The sequence below is a fragment of the Haliotis rubra genome, unplaced genomic scaffold (assembly GCF_003918875.1).
Source record: "Haliotis rubra isolate DU_JTF1 unplaced genomic scaffold, ASM391887v1 Scf361, whole genome shotgun sequence".
In the NCBI taxonomy this organism is placed as follows: domain Eukaryota; kingdom Metazoa; phylum Mollusca; class Gastropoda; order Lepetellida; family Haliotidae; genus Haliotis; species Haliotis rubra.
In genome coordinates, this window is record NW_025767037.1 from 856,835 (window position 1) to 877,375 (window position 20,541).

The following is a 20,541-nucleotide window of genomic DNA, read 5'->3' on the forward strand; positions in this document are numbered from 1 at the left end:
TATACAACTAGGTTTTTGTCCCCTCTATTAACACACAGGCATCAGTTTATAACAAGGCAATGTATGTAATGCAGATATACCGACAGTGTGCATAGGTTTTTTTTAGAAATCTGACCCTAACGAGTGTGACGAAAGCACACCTAGAACATTGCTGTGTCGTTTTTACCTACTGTGAGGCATATTGAGAAAAGCAGTCAAAAGGCATTGTCAACCAGTAGAGAATGTTGTACGATAAACAGAACACTACCACGTCTATAATGTATGTGGACATTTGTTCACCCACAGTCACCTCGGACTGCTTTTATTGTAGTTCCCACAGTTATCCCCGTGACGGCTCTGACAGAATGTATGTATAATTATATTGGCATCCAACTTGAACAATCAGAGGGTGTTGCTGCCTAACCGGTCTGGGCGTTAACGTCGCCACACAAGTAGTAGTCTGGCACCAACAGTTGACGAGACATTAAACCAATCGACTGATTGTGTTTATGCAGAATTAATGACACTCTAGATACAGGCAGATACTATAAACTAGTTGCAATATTATGCAAGTTTGTAATTGGAACATGCACAAAGATTCGAGTGTGTATGCACAGAACAAAGCTTAGTGGACGTTAACCACCTTCAATGAAACACGTTACTGGGGCGACATGGCCATGTTGAATACCGAACGAATAAAGTCAGCTCATTGTGACTGCTTCCGTCGTCTATAGAGGAAATGGTATCTACTTAGCAGACACAGGCTGCAGGACACGGTGACCCAGCACGACATTACGAACACAACAGCAAACACCACATCCACCACAAGAACAACACAAAAAATACTAAAAGAGAAAAAGTAGAAAAAGTAGAAAAAAAACATTCACCAGAGGATAACAAACCTTCATTATATGTATTATTTATATTTAATTATGATGGTACATCCAGCTTCTTAATGCCTCAGCCCGGTAGCTATCCTAATATTTATGGACTTTAAAATTCGGAGCCGAGAAAGCGATATCACGAGACGAGAAACGATAACACAAGACGAGAAAGCGATAACACGAGACGAGAAAGCGATAACACGAGACGAGAAAGCGATAACACGAGACGAGAAAGCGATAACGCGAGACGAGAAAGCGATAACACGAGACGAGAAAGCGATATCACGAGACGAGAAACGATAACACAAGACGAGAAAGCGATAACACGAGACGAGAAAGCGATAACACGAGACGAGAAAGCGATAAAGCGATAGAGTGATAGAGCGAGAAAGCGATATACCAAGGCGAGAAAGCGATAGAGCGAAAAAGCGATATACAAAGGCGAGAAAGCGATAGAACGAGAAAGCGAGAAAGCAATAGAGCGAGAAAGCGAGAAAGCGATAGAGCGAGAAAGCGATAACTCACATAATTCTGCCCTGTCTGCACATGACGTCTTGCCTGCGTATAATAGGAGGCTTTATAGTCATTTGGTTTAGTCGTATAGAAACAAAATGAACATGCTTTCAAATTCTGTGGCATTTTTGTAATTAATCCTTTAACTTGTCCAAACAATAATCCAACAATAACTCCAGAAACCGAGTGTGTTTTCGTTGAAATAAATGAGTGCTCTTAAAAAGTCTGTAAAAAGGGCTGGATAACAATAATTTAATTTATTGTTACATCACTAATTAGGCTTGGATTAATTCCTGGCTTACATTTCTTTATTGTCATTTCCCTTGTTAAATGCCACCATTGTTATTTCATTATTCATGCCGGGATTAACAATGCCTGGCTTCCATTTGTCCATCCACCCTACCAATTAAGCGCTAATTAATTAGTACTGGCTTCCCTTGTTATCTTATCACTGTTGTTTCAAATGTACGTCTTTAGCTTTCTGTTTCCTAGTTTCTAGTCTCTTCATTCACCCGAAGAATATACTCCGTAACATCGTGTTCCAGTTCCACAAATACAGAAGTTGACATCCATACATTCTCTTAAATACCTTTAGGTATTTTATGAGTCCTCTTTTATGAGCCCTGTTTTTCACTGGGCTAAGCTACACATTTGCTTACTCCCCATGTCACCCGTGAAAACCGGGTTAGCTTGGTCTTCAGCAACTCATGCTTGTCGTAAAAGGTGACTAACGGGATCGGGTGGTCAGGCTCGCTGACTTGGTTGACAATGTCATCGTAACCCAACTGCGTAGATCGATGCTCATGATGTTGATCACTGTATTGTCTGGTCCAGACTCGATTATTTACAGACCGCCGCCATATAGCTGTAATATTACCGGGTGCGGTGTTAAACAACAGACCAACCAAACCAACTTCCCGTCGGGCTTTATTGTATCAGTGATGGAATTTTATACACCCTGTGCCTTTCATCTGGTCTTCTTATGTGTGCATATTTAACACATATATATTTCTACTATTATGTGAAAAAGGTATTGTTCTAAATGTATGTGCCATAGTCTCTCATATTTCTACAAGAATTGCTTGTGTACATACGTATATGTCTGTCTGTCCCCATATCCCAACTATCGACTTGAGACAGTGCCACAATTCATCGGCCGACGTGGTAGGTGTGTTTAACAAAAACGTAATAAAATTATTACTTGGGGAATAAAGCACTATATCATAAAACACCTGTATATTGAAAATAATTTACCTTAGATTGGGAGTTGAGAAGTTGGACGTAAGAGGGTTGGGAAGTTGATTACGTATAAGTCCGACTAAGTAAGTGGTGTAAAGTATATTGTGACTTATTGTGCAGAACAGTTAAACTGTTGCTGATAAGCTAATAAGGAGTCTACTAAATAGATGAATATGGGTTAAATGTTAAAAAGTAGGGCTTTTTTTGTTTGGTGTTTTGATATTTTGTTTTCAGACCCAGTCTGGTAGTTATTGAGTAATTTGGTTTCTTCTAGTAACTACTAGCTAGTAGGTACTATTCTTTGCACCTATGGCTTTTTTTATATATTGTAAGGAGTTTAGTTGGGGATAGAGAAGGACGGTAGCGACTCACTCCAGTGTGTACATGATAAATGTTTTGTAGATGTGTAGGAGGGTTTATTTGTCTGCATCCCAGTGAATGTCACCTATTGCTCTCATTCGATTTGAATCGTTTTGACATGAGTTGACCAAATTATAAACAAGATGATACAGGTAGATAGTTCCATATATTGAACGAGTTTCACGTCCTCCTCTGGAAACGAAAATGTTACGAAAGGTTAATTGGATACACCAATCAGCTTTTCAAACCTATGCGATCACGTCCAGCTGTAGCCTTTACTTTACTTTTATTCTTGATAGACCACCAATGGTGCTATAAGAGTACATATCACACACATCAATTACTACATGCAGTCAAAATGGCGGCGGAGTGTATTAATATATTGTAGAAAATCATGATCAGTTGTTGGTATAACATGTCTATTATCTAACTTTTGTTAGAAGACAACTTGGGGGAAAAGATGGATTTTGATAGATATTTTGATGGCAGAACGGGTTTGAAATTGGCGGACCAAAATGTCGCTAACATTATAATAAAGAAGTTGTATATCCATGTAACTTTCCCCGTTGTTCAGCACACCAACTTCTAAATGCCATCCAAAGAAGTTCACTATATGTGGCTAGACCAGCGTTTAACTGCGTACTATTTTCAGCTTTGATTAGACGAACGTTTGACAGCATCCTTTTATTTGCTTAGATTACACCATTGACTGTGGAATGGTTCTGTTACTACATTGAGGTACCAAGGAGCTTTACTGTCACGTGCGTCTCCTCTATCTTTGGGTAGGAGCGATTTAGGTTCATGTAGGTAAAGCTCTTCAGTTAATAAATTTCATCGTCTATATTAATTCAAAGAAACTACAGCTGTATTTTGATCACCCTGAAATACAATAAAGTGACATAAACATAAATGGTTAAGTTCCCATACCTCATTTCTAATTCCTTCACCTATAACCAAACAGCGAGAAATGATAATTATTATAGAATTGTCTACATACGGCTCATTTATAGTGTCACATACTTCAAAACTCTCTGAATGTGATGGATATGTAATAAACTAAGCTGCAAAAGAAACGCAAGTTCCAATTTGTTTGAAATTAAGTAGGAATTGAACTGATGGCGTACAATATGGCGTCACAAAACCATCAACAATGAACCTAAAACATGAATATTGCTCTTAGGCGACATATATTTCAATTCACACACTCACTCAGTGATTTTATTTTAGGATGATGGTTTGGATGTGGTTGATTGTCTTAGTGCTGGCCACTCATGGTGGAAATCACCATGAAACTATACTCGTCAAAGTGCCTTATTTGTCATAGGTCCCTCCCTTTCATCTGGCACTTCCGACACATTTGTCACACAATATCATAATTCAAAGAAAACTGTACAAAAGAACCAGTCAGACTACAAAAGTCTGGAAGCAGTACACATCAAGAAGATACGATCCGCCCTTCAACAGAGATGAAGGATACTATATTCCCAATGCCTACCATCACTTGATAAAGTTATCAATAATATTTCTTGCGTACATTATCTGTTTCAATTCAACTATGTACATCAACCCAATCCATTGTATATACATCCACCTGGCTTCCTATAAGTTCTAATTCAGTCCTTGTATATCACCCTTCTGGCTTCCAATCAACTTACTCAGTCTCTTATACAAGCGTTGTACATCAACCTCATTTATTGTACAACCTATGTCATTTGTTAAGCGGACACGCATCTGCTTGAGGTTAACTCAGTCAGACTGGCAATGCGACTCTTGTCAATCATGTCCGACATCGACCTTGAGGTCATGTTTATGCTCTTATCAGCTGGCACACTGACTGCTGTAAGTTTCTACATTGGGTTTGAGAATAGAGCATCAATGCCTCTATTTTGGCTTTTATTTCTGTACATATTTTTGGCTTTTATCTCTTGTGTTTTCTACCAAACACATGCACCGCCTGCATGTTCACTACTTTACTTTCCTTTACATGTCTGTTCTGTACCACTTTACAGTTATGTTAAAAGAAAAAATCTGTTCCAACTGTTTGAAAGTTGAACCAACATATCATTCACAACCAGCTTTTCCCTTTATATCCTGTATGAACTATCTTACTCTAAATCATCTTAATTTAAAAAAAATATGTTTTTTTTGCATCTGACTGTGGATAAAATTAAGAAAATTAGAATGGTTTCAGCTAACTGTACAGGCCTAGCTGACACTAATAAAAGGAAAGAAGTTATGAATCTATACAGGAAAAAATCATATTCAATAATTTGTTTGCAGGACATCCATGAGGCTAAAGAAGATGTAAATAAAATTAAAAATGAATGGGGTTTGCAAAGTATAATTGCACCCTTTAGATCTAACTCTAGAGGGGTGGCTATACTCTTTAATAATGACATTGATCTTACCATACACAGAACATTAGAGGATGAAAATGGTAATTATGTTATTGCTGATATAACTGTTGACGATAAAAGATTCACCCTTACAAATCTATATGGACCTAACAATGATGACCCAAATCTTTATCTAAAACTTTTCAACAATATTTGTAATTTTGATAATGAATCCATAGCTATTGTAGGGGATTGGAATTTGGTCATTGATCCTTCAGTTGATTTGGAAAATTATAAAAATATCAACAATCCTCAGGCATTAATATTGTATTAGACAAAATTGAATCCCTTGATCTTATAGTCATTTGGAGAGAACTGAATCCTGATTTAAGAAAGTATACCTGGTGGAGAAAAAAGCCTAGACAACAAGCAAGGTTGGACTTTTTCTTAATTTCACAAGACTTGGTTAATATTTCACTTGATTCTGATATCATACCTGGTTATAAAACAGATCATTCAGCCATTAGCTTTACTTTTTCAAACATTATCAACCAAGAAAGAGGAAGGGGTTATTGGAAATTTAACACTTCCTTACTCTTACATCCTGAATATGCTGATTTAGTAAGATCAATCGTGAGGGATACAATTGAAGAATATTTAGATACTGAACATAATGGTGAAAATGTTGATGATTCGGATATTAAATTGAAGATTGATGATAGCTTATTCTTGGAAACTTTTCTGATGAAAGTAAGAGGAAAATCAATCTCTTTTTCATCTTTTCTCAAAAAGAAAACAATAAATAAGACCAGTGAATTGGAAATTAAAATCAAAGACTGTGAAGATGATATTAGAAAAGATTTCCAAAATATTAATGAAGCCCTACTATCTGACCTTACAAAATTAAAATTGGAACTACAACAAATTAAAGAAGAGGAGATAAGAGGAATTCAACTTAGAAACAGAATCTTATGGTATGAGGAAGGAGAAACAGCAACAAAATACTTCTGCCATTTAGAAAATAGAAATTATGTCAGCAAAGCAATAAATAGAGTTATTACAGATAAGAATGAGGAAATTACTGACAGTAAATCAATATTAAATGAACTGAAAGAATTTTATAAAATACTTTATTCTTCAGACAAGAATTATAAAAATGATGACCACTTAGACAATGTAATAATTCCAATCTTGAGTGACCAATTTAGAGACAATTTGGAAAAAGAAATAGATATGAATGAAATATCATTTGCAGTAAAAGTATGAAGAATAACAAAAGCCCTGGAATTGATGGATTTCCTATAGATTTCTACAAGTACTTTTGGAAAGAACTCAAAATTTGGATTTTTAGATTTATCAATGATGTTTCAAAAAGAAATAAGATGTCTCTTACCATGAAGAGAGGAGTTATCACTTGTATACCTAAAGCTAATCAAGATAGAGCCTTATTAAAGAACTGGAGACCAATTACTTTATTAAATGCTTTGTATAAAATAATTAGTGCATGTATCTCTAACCGGTTAAAAATCACCTTAGACTCTTTGATACATAATAACCAGACTGGATTCATACCGGGTAGAATTCTTAGTGAAAATACACGGTTATTATATGATCTTATATTTGAAACAAAGAAAAGAGATATTCCTGGTCTTCTGATCTTAATTGACTTCGAAAAAGCTTTTGACACAGTTTCTAAAGAATTTATCAACTCTGTTTTACTAAAATTTGGTTTTGGGCCACAGATTATACGCTGGATTAATTTATTAACTTATGATACAACATCATGTGTTATTCAGAATGGACATCTCTCTGATTTCTTCCCTAATGAGCGGGGTTGCAGGCAAGGTGACCCAATATCGCCATATTTGTTTCTTTTTGTAGCTGAAATCCTTGGATGTATGATAAGACAAAATGATGATATAAAGGGTATTGTATATGTTCAGGAATATAAATTAGGACAATATGCTGATGATACTGAATTATTTTTGGATGGTTCAGATGAAAGTTTGTATGCTGCTATTGATATCATTAATACTTTTTACAATATGTCAGGATTAAGGATAAATATCGATAAGACTAAAGCAATCTGGATAGGCTCAAATGCAGGTAGAAGAGATATGATTTGTGAAGATTTGAATATAGAATGGCAAAAAAAGGAATTTGAAGTTTTGGGTATTAAATTCACACCTGATTTGAATGACTTATGGGTAATCAACGCAAAAAAAAGACTTGAAGAAATTAATAGATTATTGGCAACATGGAGAAAAAGACATCTCACACTGATTGGCAAAATCACTGTAATTAAAACATTGGCTCTTTCAAAACTGGTTCATATTTTCAATTCTTTACCTAATCCACCTGATGCATTTATCACTTCCCTTGAGAGACTATTTTTCAGATTCATTTGGAACGACAAAAATGATAAAATTAAACGGAGCACTTTGAAAAAGGATTATACAGAAGGGGGTTTACGCATGATAGATATTAAAACCTTTGTTAATGCCATGAAATTATCCACACTCAGACTCTATTTGAGAAAAACAAATATGAGTAATCCATGCAAGTTTCCATTAAATGATATACTAAAATATGGAGCAAATTTTCAGAATATTGTTGAAATTGATAATCCTTTTTGGAAAGATGTTTTATTGGCATGGAAATTATACTGTAATAAGAATACCATAGAAGCAGTCAACATTAAAGGAATTTTAGCACAACCTTTATGGCTGAATAATAATTTCAAAAACCCAAATCTCTTTATCAGGCATTGGGCTAAAAATGGAATTTTAACAATTAAGGACCTTTGTAATGAAGATGGTTTTATGTCTCTTGAAGATCTGAAGTTCAAATTTGATATTAGAGGTACATATATGGATCTTCGATATGTTTTCTATATCATACCTGAATCATGGAAATTGACCATAAAACAATACAGAAATATACATAACAATGATCTGGATGATAACTTTCTCTATAAAGATTTTATGGATTTGAAAAAAGGTTCAAGATTATTTTATGATAAACTCTTATCTGACAATATTAAACCTCATATTTGCCTAAAATGGGAAAACTTATTTTACGATACTGATTTTGATTGGCTTATGATTTTTAATATTTGCAGAAGGAATGTGAAAGATGTAAAACTTTTAGACTTTCAATTTAAATTTTTGCACAGAATTATTTATAGAAAAAAAGAACTTATGAAAATGAAACTGGTTGACAATGCAGTATGTAGCCTTTGTAATGTTGATAGTGAAACTTTATGTCATGTATATTGGGAATGTGTTGTAGCCCAAACCTTCTGGAAGGAACTTGAAAACTGGATAATCCAAAATATACAGAAATTTGAAATAACAAAGACCTTGGTTTGGTTTGGAATTTTGGGTAATAAGCCATTACTAAATCATATAATCTTATCTGCTAAAAAATATATATATACTTGCACTTTGAAGAAAATAATTCCAAAAGTTAATAATTTTTAAAAAAAATTGAAAGACATTTATACGGTTCAAAATTTCATATCCAGAAGGAACAATAAATCTGATCAATTTTCAGACAAATGGTTTCCTTTATTCTCAATATTTAATTTCTGACGTAATCTTTAATGAAAGGGGAATAATTGTTACTGGAGTATATTCTCTCTATGCTATCAGTTGACCTAACATTTGTGTTGAACCCAATGAACTTTGATCATGTATTTATGCATTTATTGCTTTACTTTATATGCTTGTACTCAATTATGGGAACAAATAAAAAGATTTTAAAAAACACAAAAAAAAAACAACCTCATTTATTGTATGAACAAGTGATTCCCTATCTACTGTAATAACAACTCATGTATATATTCTCTCAATTTGTTACTCATGTATCACTTGCTTGACAACGACATTAGAATCTATGTCGAAACGTCGCCTCCACATAATAAAAGAAGTTGTATATCCATAATAATTGTCTTTATTCTTCATCAACTCAACTTCTAAAATGCCCATCAAAGAAATAATTCAATTGGTTGGTGTGATTAAGTTGGTTCAGACAATTCGAATCCAGTCATGTCATAAAATATGTAATTCCCTTAGTCACATCACAAAATGAACGTTTCCGTTATTTCACGATATGACTATCGCATACGTGCAAATTGCATGTCAAAGGAAAGTCTAAATCTGTATTAGATATTCTCTAAACGTCAAGTCATACAACGCCATGCATGGTCAAAAACATTACTGAAAACATTTAATACTATCCAGAAATTACGAATGGCGACTGAGCTCCCGTTTGTAGTCGATCATGCGCAGACAGCACTGAATTATGGGTAATATTGCTTTCTCGCTCTATCGCTTTCTGGCTCTATCGCTTTCTCGCTCTATCGCTTTCTCGCTCTATCGCTTTCTCGCGCAATGATATCGCTTTCTCGTCTCGTGGTATCGCTTTCTCGTCTCGTGTTATCGCTTTCTCGTCTCGTGTTATCGCTTTCTCGTCTCGTGATATCGCCTTCTCGCCTCCGAATTTTATGGCGAGAAAGCGATGGCCCTAATCAGCCACCATACTTTCCACCTCCCACTTCCCAGCTCCCATTCCCAGCTCCCACTTCCCAACTCTCACTTCCCAGCTCCACTTACCACCTCCGAATTCCCAGCTCTCATTCCCAACCCCAACTTCCCAGCTCCCACTTCCCAACTTCCACTTCCCAACTCTCACCTCCCATTTCCCAACTCCCACTTTCCAACCCCCACATACCAGCTCCCACTTTCCAACTCCCACTTCCCAGCTCCCATTCCAAAATCCCACTTCCTAGCTCCCACTTTCCACCTCCCATTCCCAACTTCCACTTCCCACCTCCCACTTTCTCCAACTCCAACTTTAAAACTCCCACTTCCCAACCCCCACTTCCCAGCTCCCATTCCCAACCCCCCACTTCCCAACTACCACTTCCCAGCTCCCACTTCCCAACCCCCACTTCCCAACTCCCACTTCCCAACTTCCACTTCCCAACTCCCACTTTCCAACTCCCACTTTCCAACTCCCACTTCCCAACTCCCAACCCCCACTTCCCAGCTCCCATTCCCAACTCCCACTTCCCAACTTCCACTTTCCAACTCCAACTTTCCAACTCCCACTTCCCAACTCCCACTTCCCAACTCCCACTTCCCAACTCCCAACCCCCACTTCCCAGCCCCATTCCCAACTCCCACCTTTCGACTTCCAATCCTGGACTCTGATTTTCCGCCTGACCCTCGATTTCGACCCTTTCGATTTCGACCTCGACTTTCTCGAGCCTGATTCCGACTTCCGACCTTTGATTTCGACCTCCGGATGCCGACCTCTTTTCCGATCCTTCGACTTTCTGACCTTCGATTTTCCGGATCTTTCGATTTCGAGTTCTGATGACCTCGGATTTTTCGGTTTCGACGCCGACCGACGCCGACCTCCGATTCCGGACTTCGATTTTCTCGACTTCCGGACCTTTGATTTCTGTTTCCGATTTGATCCGATTTCGACCTTCGACTTTCCGACTTTCCGGACTCGACTTCGACGACCTTTCGATTTCGATCTTCGATTTCTGATTTTCGACTTTCGACTTTCTCTGATCCGATTTCGATCTCTGATCCTTCTGACCTCTCTGATTTCTCTGGACTTCGACTTTCGAAAGATGATCTTCGGACCTGATTTCGTCTTTGACGATGATTTCCGACCCTCGGATTTCGACCTGATTTCCGACTCTTCGACCGGACGCTCGACTTTCCGGACCTTTGCTCGACCTTGATCCTTTCGTTTCTCGACTTCATTCCCCGATTTCGACCTGACGATGATTTCGATCCTTTGATTTCGACCTTCTTCGACTTCCGGACTTCGATTTTCCGGACCTTCGATTTTCGACTTCGACTGCCGATTTCTTCGATTTTCGATCCTGATTTCCGATTTCCTGACCTTTCGATTTCCGAGCTTCTTTCGACCTTCGATCTTTCCGACGCCTGATTTCGACCTTCGACTTTCCGACCCTCGATTTCGACTTCGACGCCGACCTCTGATTCCTTGACCCCGACCTTTGATTTCGAGCCTGACGAGACCCCTGATTGAATTTCGATGCCGATGACTTCGAGCTTTCGACCTTCGATTTTCGACCTTCGATTTTCTGATCTTCGATTTTCTGACTGATTTCGACTTCTGATTTTCCGGATCCTGACGCCGATTTTTCGACCTTCGGATTTCTGACCTTCGATGACCCGATCTTTCGATTTTCTGACTTCCGATTTCCGATCGCTTCGATGCCGACCGACTTTCGACTTCGATTTCGATCTTCTGATTTTCGACCGGACCTCGGATTTTCTGATTTCTTCGATTTCGATCCCGAGCTCTTCGACTCGATTTTCGAGCCTGGACATTTTCGACTTCGATTGAGACTTTTATTTTTCTGATCTTCGACTTTCGAGCCTGGATTTGAAGCTTGATATCTCCGGATTTTTCTGACCTCTGATGCCGGACCTCCGATGCTTGACTTCGATTTTCGACCCCCGATTTTCGATTTTTCGATTTTCTTGATGACTTTCGGACTTCGGATTTTCTGAGCTTCGATGCCGATCCGCCGACGCCGACTTCCGACTTCTGACCTCTGATTTTCCGACTTCGGATTTCGACTTCTGATTTTCGACCCTTCGACTTTCGACCTTTTCGATTTTCGAGCCTGACTTTCGAATTTTGACTCCGGATTTTCGACTTTCTCGAGCTTCGATTTTCCGACCTCGATTTTTCGAGCCTGATTTTCGACCTTTCGATGACCCGATTTCGACCTGATGATTTTCTGAGCCTGATGCCGATCCTCCGATTTTTCGGGATTTTCGGATTTCGACCTCTCCGGACCCTTGTTTTCGATCCCGGATTTCGCTGACTCGGATGCGTTTTCGACCTTTCGACTTTCGACTTTCGGACTACTTTTCGATTTCATCGACTTCTGATTTTCGAGTTTCTGACGCCGACCTCGAGATCGACCTCGATTTTCCGGACCTCTGATGCCGATTTCGATTTTCGACTTCCGATGATCCTCTGATGAGTTTTCGCCGATCTCCCGATTTCCGAGTTCGATTTTCCCGACCTTTATTTTCGAGCCTGATTTTCGACCTTCGATGCCGATCCGGATTTTCGAGTCGATTTTCTCGAGCCTGATTTTCGGACCTCCGATGACCGGATTTTCGACCGATTTTCTGAGCCGATGCCGACCCCGTGACGCCGACTTCCCGATTTTCGCCCGGATCCGATGCCGGACCTTCCGATTTTATGACCTCCGATTTTCTGGACTTCGACTTTCCTTTCGAGATTTGATCGAATCTTTGATTTTCTGATCTTTCGACGCCGACCCTCGATTTTCGACTTCGATTTTCGACCTTTCGATTTTCTGATTTCGACTTTTTCGAGCCCGATTTCCGACTTCCGAGATTTCTGGAGCCCTGATGCCGACCGACGCCGACCTCTGATTTTCCTGATCTCCCGATTTTCCTGACCTCGGATTTTCGACCTCGATTACTTCGACCTCCCTGATTTTCGTTTTCGGGATTTTCTCGAGCCCGATGATCCTAGATTCCTTTCGACCTCCGATTTTCTACTTCCGATTTTCGATTTTCTTTCTTAGTCGACTTTTCGCGATTTCCGACTTTCGAAGCCTTCCGATTTTCTGACCTTCGATTTTCTGGACCTGATTTCCGAGCCTTTTCCGACCCCTCGGATTTTCTATGATCGATTTCGATTTTCTGATTCCGGATTTTCTGATTTCCGGATGCTGACCCCTGATTTTCTGACCTCTTCGATGCCGACTCTCGATTTTCTGGATCTCTGATTTTCGATCCGGATTTTCGATTTCGACTTCGAGCCTGATTTTCGACTCCCGATTTTCTTGACCCTCCGATTTCGAACTGACCGATTTTCGACCCGATTTCTTTCGATTCCGATTCCGACTTCCGATTTTCTTGATTTTCGGACCGACTTTCCGGACTTCGATTTTCTTCCCTTTCGATTTTCTGATCCCCGATTTTTGACTTCTCGATTTTCGACCCCTGATTTTCTGACCCTCGACCTTGATTTTCGAGCCTGATTTTCTGATTGATTTTCTCGACTTTTCGGATTTTCTGAGTTTCCGCGATTTTCGACTTTCTGAGACCCCGATTTCGATCCTGATTTTCCTGATCCTGATTGGTTTCGACCCTGATGACCTCTGATTTTCTGACCTGATTTCGCTGATTTTAATTGATTTTCGGACCTCGATCCTTTCGATTTTCGATTCTGACCCCGGATGACTGATTTTCGATTTTCGATTCTTTCGGTGATGATTTCGATGACCTTCGATTTCGGATTTTTCCTGACCTCTGATGCCGACCGACGACAATTTCGATCCTGACTTCGATTTTCCGGACTTCCGACGACCTCTGACGCCGACCCTCTGATTTTCGGATCTTTGATTTTCGACCCTTCGATTTCGACCCCCGATTTTCTGAGCCTTTTTGATTTTCTCGACCTTTCGAGCCTCGATCTTCGAGTTTCGATTTCTGATTTCATTTCTGACCTCTGATTTTCGAGCCTGATTTTCGACCTTCGATTTTCGATCCGATTTTCGAAATTCGGATTTTCTCGATGAGCCGGACCGCCGACCTCTGATTTTTCTGGACTTCCGATTTTCGACCTTTGATTTTTTTCGGACTTCCTGATTTTCTGACCCTCTGATTTTCGATCTCGATTTTCGGATTTCGGATTTTTTCGACTTCTGATTTTTCGGATTCCGGATTTTCTGATTTCTTCGAGCTTCGGATTTGACTCGACCTTTTCGATTTCTGAATCGATTTTCGACTTCTGATGCCGATCTCCTGATTTTCTCGGACCTCTGATTTTCTGACCTCCGGATTTCTCTGGACCTTCGATTTTCTGACCTTCGATTTTCCGACGCCGGACTTTTCGACCCTTTATTTTTTCGATCCCGGATTTTCTCTTTTCGATTCCTGATCCCGATTTTCGAGTTCTGATTTTCTGATCCCTGATTTTCGACTTTGAGCCGACCTTTGATTTTCTAATCCGATTTTCGACCTTTCTGAGCTTCGATTTCGATTTCCGATGACCCGATTTTCTGACCTCTCTGATGCTGACCTCCGATTTTCTGACTCCGATTTTCTGACCTTTCGATTTTCGATCTCGATTTTCGAGTTTCGATTTCCGAAGCCCGATTTTCGACTTCCGATTTTCCGATTTTCTCGACCCGGATTTTCGACTTTCTTTAGTTTTGACTTTCTGATTTCCGGATTTTCTGACTCGACTTCCGGATTTTCTCGGACCGCCGATTTTCTCGATCTTTCGACTTTTCGACCTCGATTTTCCGGAATCTCCGGATTTTCCGGACCCCGGATCTTGACCGATCCTCTTGATTTCCGATTTTCGACCTTCTGATTTTCTGATTTTTCGATTTTGCCGATCTTCGACTTTGCCGAAGTTCTCTGATTTTCGACCTTTGATTTTCGACCCTCTCGATTTTCTCGATCTTTCGATTTTCGAGCCTCGATCTCGACTTCGATTTTCGGATTTCGGACGCCGACTTCCGACGCCGATTTCTTTCTGAGCCTTTCGACCCCCGATTTTCTGGAGCCTGACTTTCCGGATTTCGACTTTCGATTTTCTTCGACTTTGATTTCGATCTTTCGATTTTCTGAGCCTGATTTCCTGACTTCCGAGTTTTTCTGAGCCTTTGATGCCGACCGACCTTCGATCCTGATTTTTCGACTTTGATTTTTCCGACCCCCGGATTTTTCGATCTCCGATTTTCCGGACTTCTTCGACTGGACGGATCTTCGATTATTTTTCTGATTTCGATTTTCGACTTTCTGATTTTCTGAGAGCCTGATTTTTCCGGACCTTTCGATGCCGAAGCCGGATTTTCGGATTTCGATTTTCGGACCCCGATTTTCTTGAGCTTCTGATTTTCGACCCCGGATTTCGACCTTCTCGATTTTCCGGACCGGATTTTTCTGATCTTTTCGATTTTCGACCGACGCCGAAAGATCTCGATCTGATGCCGACCGACGCCGATGCCGGACCTTCGAGTTTCGACCTCTCCGATTTTCGATTTTCGATTTTCGATTTGATGGTTTCCGACTTTCCGGACCCCGATTTCGATTTCCGATTTCCGGATCTTCTGACTTTTCGGACTTCCGATTTTCGATCTCGCCGATTTCGATTTCTGACCTTTCGATTTTCTGATCTCCGGACGCCGACCTCTGATTTTCGGACTTCTGATTTTCGACCCTCGACTTTCGACTTCGATTTCGACTTCCTGGATTTTTCTCGACGCTGACCGACGGATGACTTCCGGATTTTTCGACTTCCGACTTTCGACCTCGATTTTCTGATCCCGCCTTGAATCTCGATTTTCTGACCTTCGATTTTCGACCCTTTGATTTTCCTTTCGATTTTCCGGACTTCGACTTTCGAACGACTTTCGATTTTCCGACCTCGATTTCTGATTTCGATTTTCTCGATCCTTCGATTTTCCGGACTTCGATTTCTCGACCCCCGATTTTCTTGACCTCTCACTTTTCCGACTTCCGGATTTTCGACTATCCCGACTTTCGACTTCCGGACCTCCGATTTTCGACTTCCTTCGATTTTCGACCCTCGACGCCTTTCCTGATCCTCCGACCGCCGAGCCCGGATTTTCCTGACCGATTCCGATTTTCGATCGATCGCCGATTTTCCGGACTTTCGAGCCGGAGCCTTTTCCGGACCTTCGACTTCTGAGCTTCCGATTTTCCGAATTTCGACTTTCCGACGCCGGACTTTTCCGAGCCTGACTTTCTCGACCTTCGGATCTTCGATTTCCGAAAGTTCGACCTTTCCGCGCCGACCTTCGATTTTCCGACCTCCGATTTCGACTTCGACCCCGACCGACCTGATTTTCGACCGACTTCCGATTTTCGACCTCCGACTTTTCGAGCTTTGATTTCGACTTTCGATTTTCGACCTCTGACTTTTCGACGCGATCCCCGATTTTCCGGATTTTCGAACCGATTTTGAATCTCCCGACTTTTCGACCCCCGGATTTTCTTTCGACCTTCGGATTTTTCGACCTGGTTTTCTCGACCTTCCGGATTTTCCGGACCCTTTGATTTTCTCGATCTTCGCCGATCTTCGATTTCGATCCGATTCCCCCGACCTTCGATTTCGAGCTTTCGATTGCCGACTTCCGACGCCGACCTCTGATTTTCCGACCTCTGACTTTCCGACTTTCGAGTTTTCGATCTTCGGATCTTTTCGATTTTCCGACTTTCGACCGACGATGACTTCTCGAGCTTCGATTTCCCGATTTTCGACCCTGACCTTTTCGATTTTTCGACCTTTCCGACTTTCCGATTTTCGATTTTAACTCGACGCCCCGACTTTCCCCGATTTTCGACCTGATTTCGATTTTCGATCTTCCGGATTTCGACTTTTCGATGACCGGATCCTGATTTTCTGATTTTCTGATCGACCTGATGCCGACTTCGATTTTTCGGATTTTTCGATCTTTTCGACTTTTTCTTCGACCCGGATTTCGATTTCGACCTCTGTTTCCGATCCGACCCCGATTCGGACTTTGTCGATTTCTGACCTTCTGACCTCCGACTTTCTTTCGACTTTATTTTCGACTTCTTTTCGACTTTCCGACCTTTGATGCCGATTCCTCTGATTTTCTGACTGACTGATTCTCGACCTTTCGACCCATGATTTTCCGACCGATTTTCTGATTTCCGATCTCGATCGATTTTGTCTTCGATTTTCGACCCTGATTTTCGACCTTTCGATTTTTTTGATTTTCCGGATTTTTCGAGTTCGGTTTGACGCCGACCTCTCGATTTTCTGGATCCGGACCGATCTCGATGCCGACTTTCTGGACCTTTTTTTCTCGACCTTCGACTTTTTCTGACCTCTGATTGATTTTCTTGATCTCGACCTTCTGATTTCTCGAGCCTGATTTTCGGACTCCGGATTTTCTGACCTCTGATTTTTCGAGACGCCGATCTTGTTTCGACTCGGTTTTCGACTTTCGATCCTTTTCGACTCCTCGATTTTCTGAAATTGATTTTCTTGACCTCTGATGCTGATTTTCGACCTTTCTTTGATTTTATTTCTTTTCGATCTTCGATTTTCTGCCGATCTCTTTGATTTTAATTTCGTGAACTCTAACCTGATTTTTTCGACCTTCGGATTTTCTCTGATTTTCTGACTCGATTTTCTGATTTCGATTTTTTCGACCTCTGATTATTCGATTTCTGCTGATTTTCGACTTTCTCCGACTCGACCTTTTTCGACTTCGATTTTCCATTTTTCTCGACTTCCTGACTTTTGATTTTCGAGCTCTGAGTTCGAAACTTCTGATTTTTCTCTACTCCGACTTCCCACCTCCCATTTCCAACTTGATTTTCCGATCTCTGATTTTTTTGAACTCCGATTTCCGACTCTCTGACTTTTCGATCTCCGAGCCTTTGATTTTCGTTCGACTCGACTTTTGGATTTTTCGATTTCCTGAGCTTTCGAGCTTCGATTTTGCTCTGACCACTTTCGACCTCGAGACTTTCGACCGAACGCTCTCGTTCCCACTTCCCAACTCCCACTTCCCAACTCCCACTTCCCAACTCCCACTTCCCAACTCCCACTTTCCAACTCCCACTTCCCAGCTCCCACTTTCCAACTCCCACTTCCCAACTCCCACTTCCCAACTCCCACTTCCCAACTCCCAACCCCCACTTCCCAACTCCCACTTCCCACCTCCCACTTTCCAACTCCCACTTCCCAACCCCACCTCCCAACCCCCACTTCCCAACTCTCATTCCCAATTTCCACTTCCCAGCTCCCGTTCCCAATTCCCTCTTGCAAACTCTCACGTCCCAACTTCCACTTCTCAGCTTCCCTTCCCGTTTCCTACGTACCAGTTCCTCTTACAAACTCTCACGTCCCAGCTCCCACTTCCCAGCTTCCCTTCCCTTTTCCTACTTCCCAGTCCCTCTTGCAAACTCTCACGTCCCAACTTCTACTTCCCAACTCCCCCTGCCACCTCCGAATTCCTAACTTCCACTTCCCAACTCCAAATTCCAAGCTCCCACCTCCGATTTCATAACTCTCACTTCTCAGATCTCGGTTCCCACTACGCTTCCTTACGCCCACTTCCCAACTCCTACTGTTCAACTAAGTCATGTACAAGAATACCTTAAATCCATGGACATGAACACCTCCTTGGTTACATGCAGTTTCTGAATCATTTCCAGAATCATGATTTTTATAAGTGCAGTCGTCAGAAACACCGGTATTCAAGATATCGCGATAATAATTATCAGTTGGAGGGGTCTACATGATGGTAATCATTATCACTTGACAATGGCTACCCCGGACGCAACATCTGCGTCAACCTAAAAGGATCGCCTAGTCATTATGAGTAAGTAATGAATTGGAATTAACGCTGGTTTGAACAGTATTTTACCTTATATCCTGGCGTGACAGCATAATGAAGGAAGTAGATCTTTACGTCATGACCACGGGTATTGTACCATGGGCAGATGACTATTGATAGCCAGATCCTGACAGCGGACAGGCGGTACAAGTCGGATCGCGTTCCACGATAGCTCGAGATAATCAGGTTACGCCATAATAAGATGTAGCTGTATTGTGACTCAGAAAATTGTTAATACAATCTACAGTTGCATGAGACATGAACTTGACATTATCTATACAACGTATTGTATCAACCAGCAAATATGCCCACGTTTGAGCAGCACCAATTATATAATGTCCGTTGGGAGACTACGGATTTTATTTCAAGACTCTCAACAAAGACATAACGGTGTGGCCGAGCCCGTGGTTGTCAGATAACACAAACCGGTATTGTAGAATGTTGAATGTTGAATGTGAGTGGACTGCTTCCGAAATTAACTGACAATACCTTTTCTTTATGTGCTGGAAACTTTGATTTCGTGGGTATCTGGGAGACTGTGAAACTGCCTGGGACAATACTGCTGAGACACTAGGCGTAGACACGCAGACGTTACAGCTGATTCATCAGACTGAACCAAATATTCATAAGATATAAATATACAGAGGGGCGAAAGAAAATATTCTGAGCTTGTTTAATGCAACTGAATATTGAATAACCGTTAACATTAAACATTCCTGTAGCAGTTTGTACACAATAATTGCTCAGTGCTGGGTAATTTTGTGTGGAGATAACTTGGTTCAGTTGAGACAGGTAAAGGAATTAATTTCCCACGACCTGACTGATAGTTAATATGAAATGTTGTAAATGTGTGCCAAAAAACCCATACATTTATTAATGTTCGAAGAATAAGAAGAAGATATGAATGATAAAATGTTCACCAGTGTATTTATGTCACTCTAAAACAAATCAAGGTGTCAGATTTCCAAACATCGCCAATAACGACTCCAAATGGTTTGCATCATAAAGCAGTAACAGAAAGTAATTGAAAGAGAATGACGGCGATGGAGTCTTTGTCAGCGAATCTGATGCGTGCAGTCATGCTGTAGCCATATTAATAGATATATCTGACTCTCTAAGTACCAGGGAGGAAATATCTAAAGCCATTGCGGAAATGAAATACAATAAATAGGTATTGATTATATAACGGAATATTGTGGTGGGATATATATAGTGAGGAAGATACATTTGTACCGTATATGCAGATTGTATTTAAAACACTGTTTAGTGCATGTTATTTTCCAGCTTCGTTGTTTACTGGCATAATTATTCCATTACATAGAAAAAGTGATACGCTATCCCCGAATAATTTATGTTCACAACCGTAGGGGGCACCATTAAGACATAACTTCTCATCCATATGATCATATCTGCTGGGGAGAAGAAGATCACATCTAATGGCTTCTAATGGGTCGTTTAATGAGATGGTGGCGCATTAGGTCGTAAAAGAGAAAAGCATTTATCAACCAAAGTCAGTAATTTCCGATAGCAAGAATTCCTCGATGTATGCTTCTGATGTGTCGATCAATGTCATTTTTACTTATATTGTTCCACTCAAATGGATGACAAGTGGACACACACATGCCATGTGTGCAAGATTTCACACAATCTGAACACAAACATGTACTCCAACACCAGTTGCCGGCTGGGAGTCGAGAGCGATCATCGGTGTTATGTGTTTGTTGGTATCTGGCTCACACTCAACTGCTGACAGATGCTGACACATGCAGCGTTTGGGCAA

General features: G+C 40.6%; 2 protein-coding genes across 2 annotated transcripts; both read right to left on the reverse strand.

Moving 5' to 3' along the window:
• Positions 1–10,230: 10,230 nt before the first annotated feature.
• On the reverse strand, positions 10,231–11,691 carry LOC124285515 (micronuclear linker histone polyprotein-like). Its single transcript, XM_046721756.1, has one exon. The coding sequence runs from the start codon at positions 11,689–11,691 to the stop codon at positions 10,231–10,233; it is 1,461 nt and encodes a 486-aa protein (XP_046577712.1).
• A 1,185-nt stretch (positions 11,692–12,876) lies between these two features.
• On the reverse strand, positions 12,877–19,907 carry LOC124285516 (serine/threonine-protein kinase PRP4 homolog). Its single transcript, XM_046721757.1, has 5 exons — positions 19,884–19,907; positions 18,267–18,499; positions 16,926–17,386; positions 14,597–16,600; positions 12,877–13,373 (listed from the first exon to the last, which is right to left on the reverse strand). Exons 1-5 carry the CDS (start codon positions 19,905–19,907, stop codon positions 12,877–12,879), a joined length of 3,219 nt encoding a protein of 1,072 aa, XP_046577713.1.
• Positions 19,908–20,541: the final 634 nt, after the last annotated feature.

Bases quoted from the DNA above. Each gene is read 5' to 3' on its own strand.
- LOC124285515 (XM_046721756.1), bottom strand. From the start codon at position 11,691: ATGTCCAGGCTCGAAAATCGAGTCGAAGAGCTCGGGATCGAAATCGAA.
- LOC124285516 (XM_046721757.1), bottom strand. From the start codon at position 19,907: ATGGCTTTAGATATTTCCTCCCTG. The intron at 18,500-19,883 runs GTACTTAGAGAG...TACATGACTTAG, and splicing joins CTTTAGATATTTCCTCCCTG to TTGAACAGTAGGAGTTGGGA. The intron at 17,387-18,266 runs GTGAGAGTTTGT...AATCAATTTCAG, and splicing joins TGGGAAGTGGGAGCTGGGAC to AAAATCGAGGAGTCGAAAAG.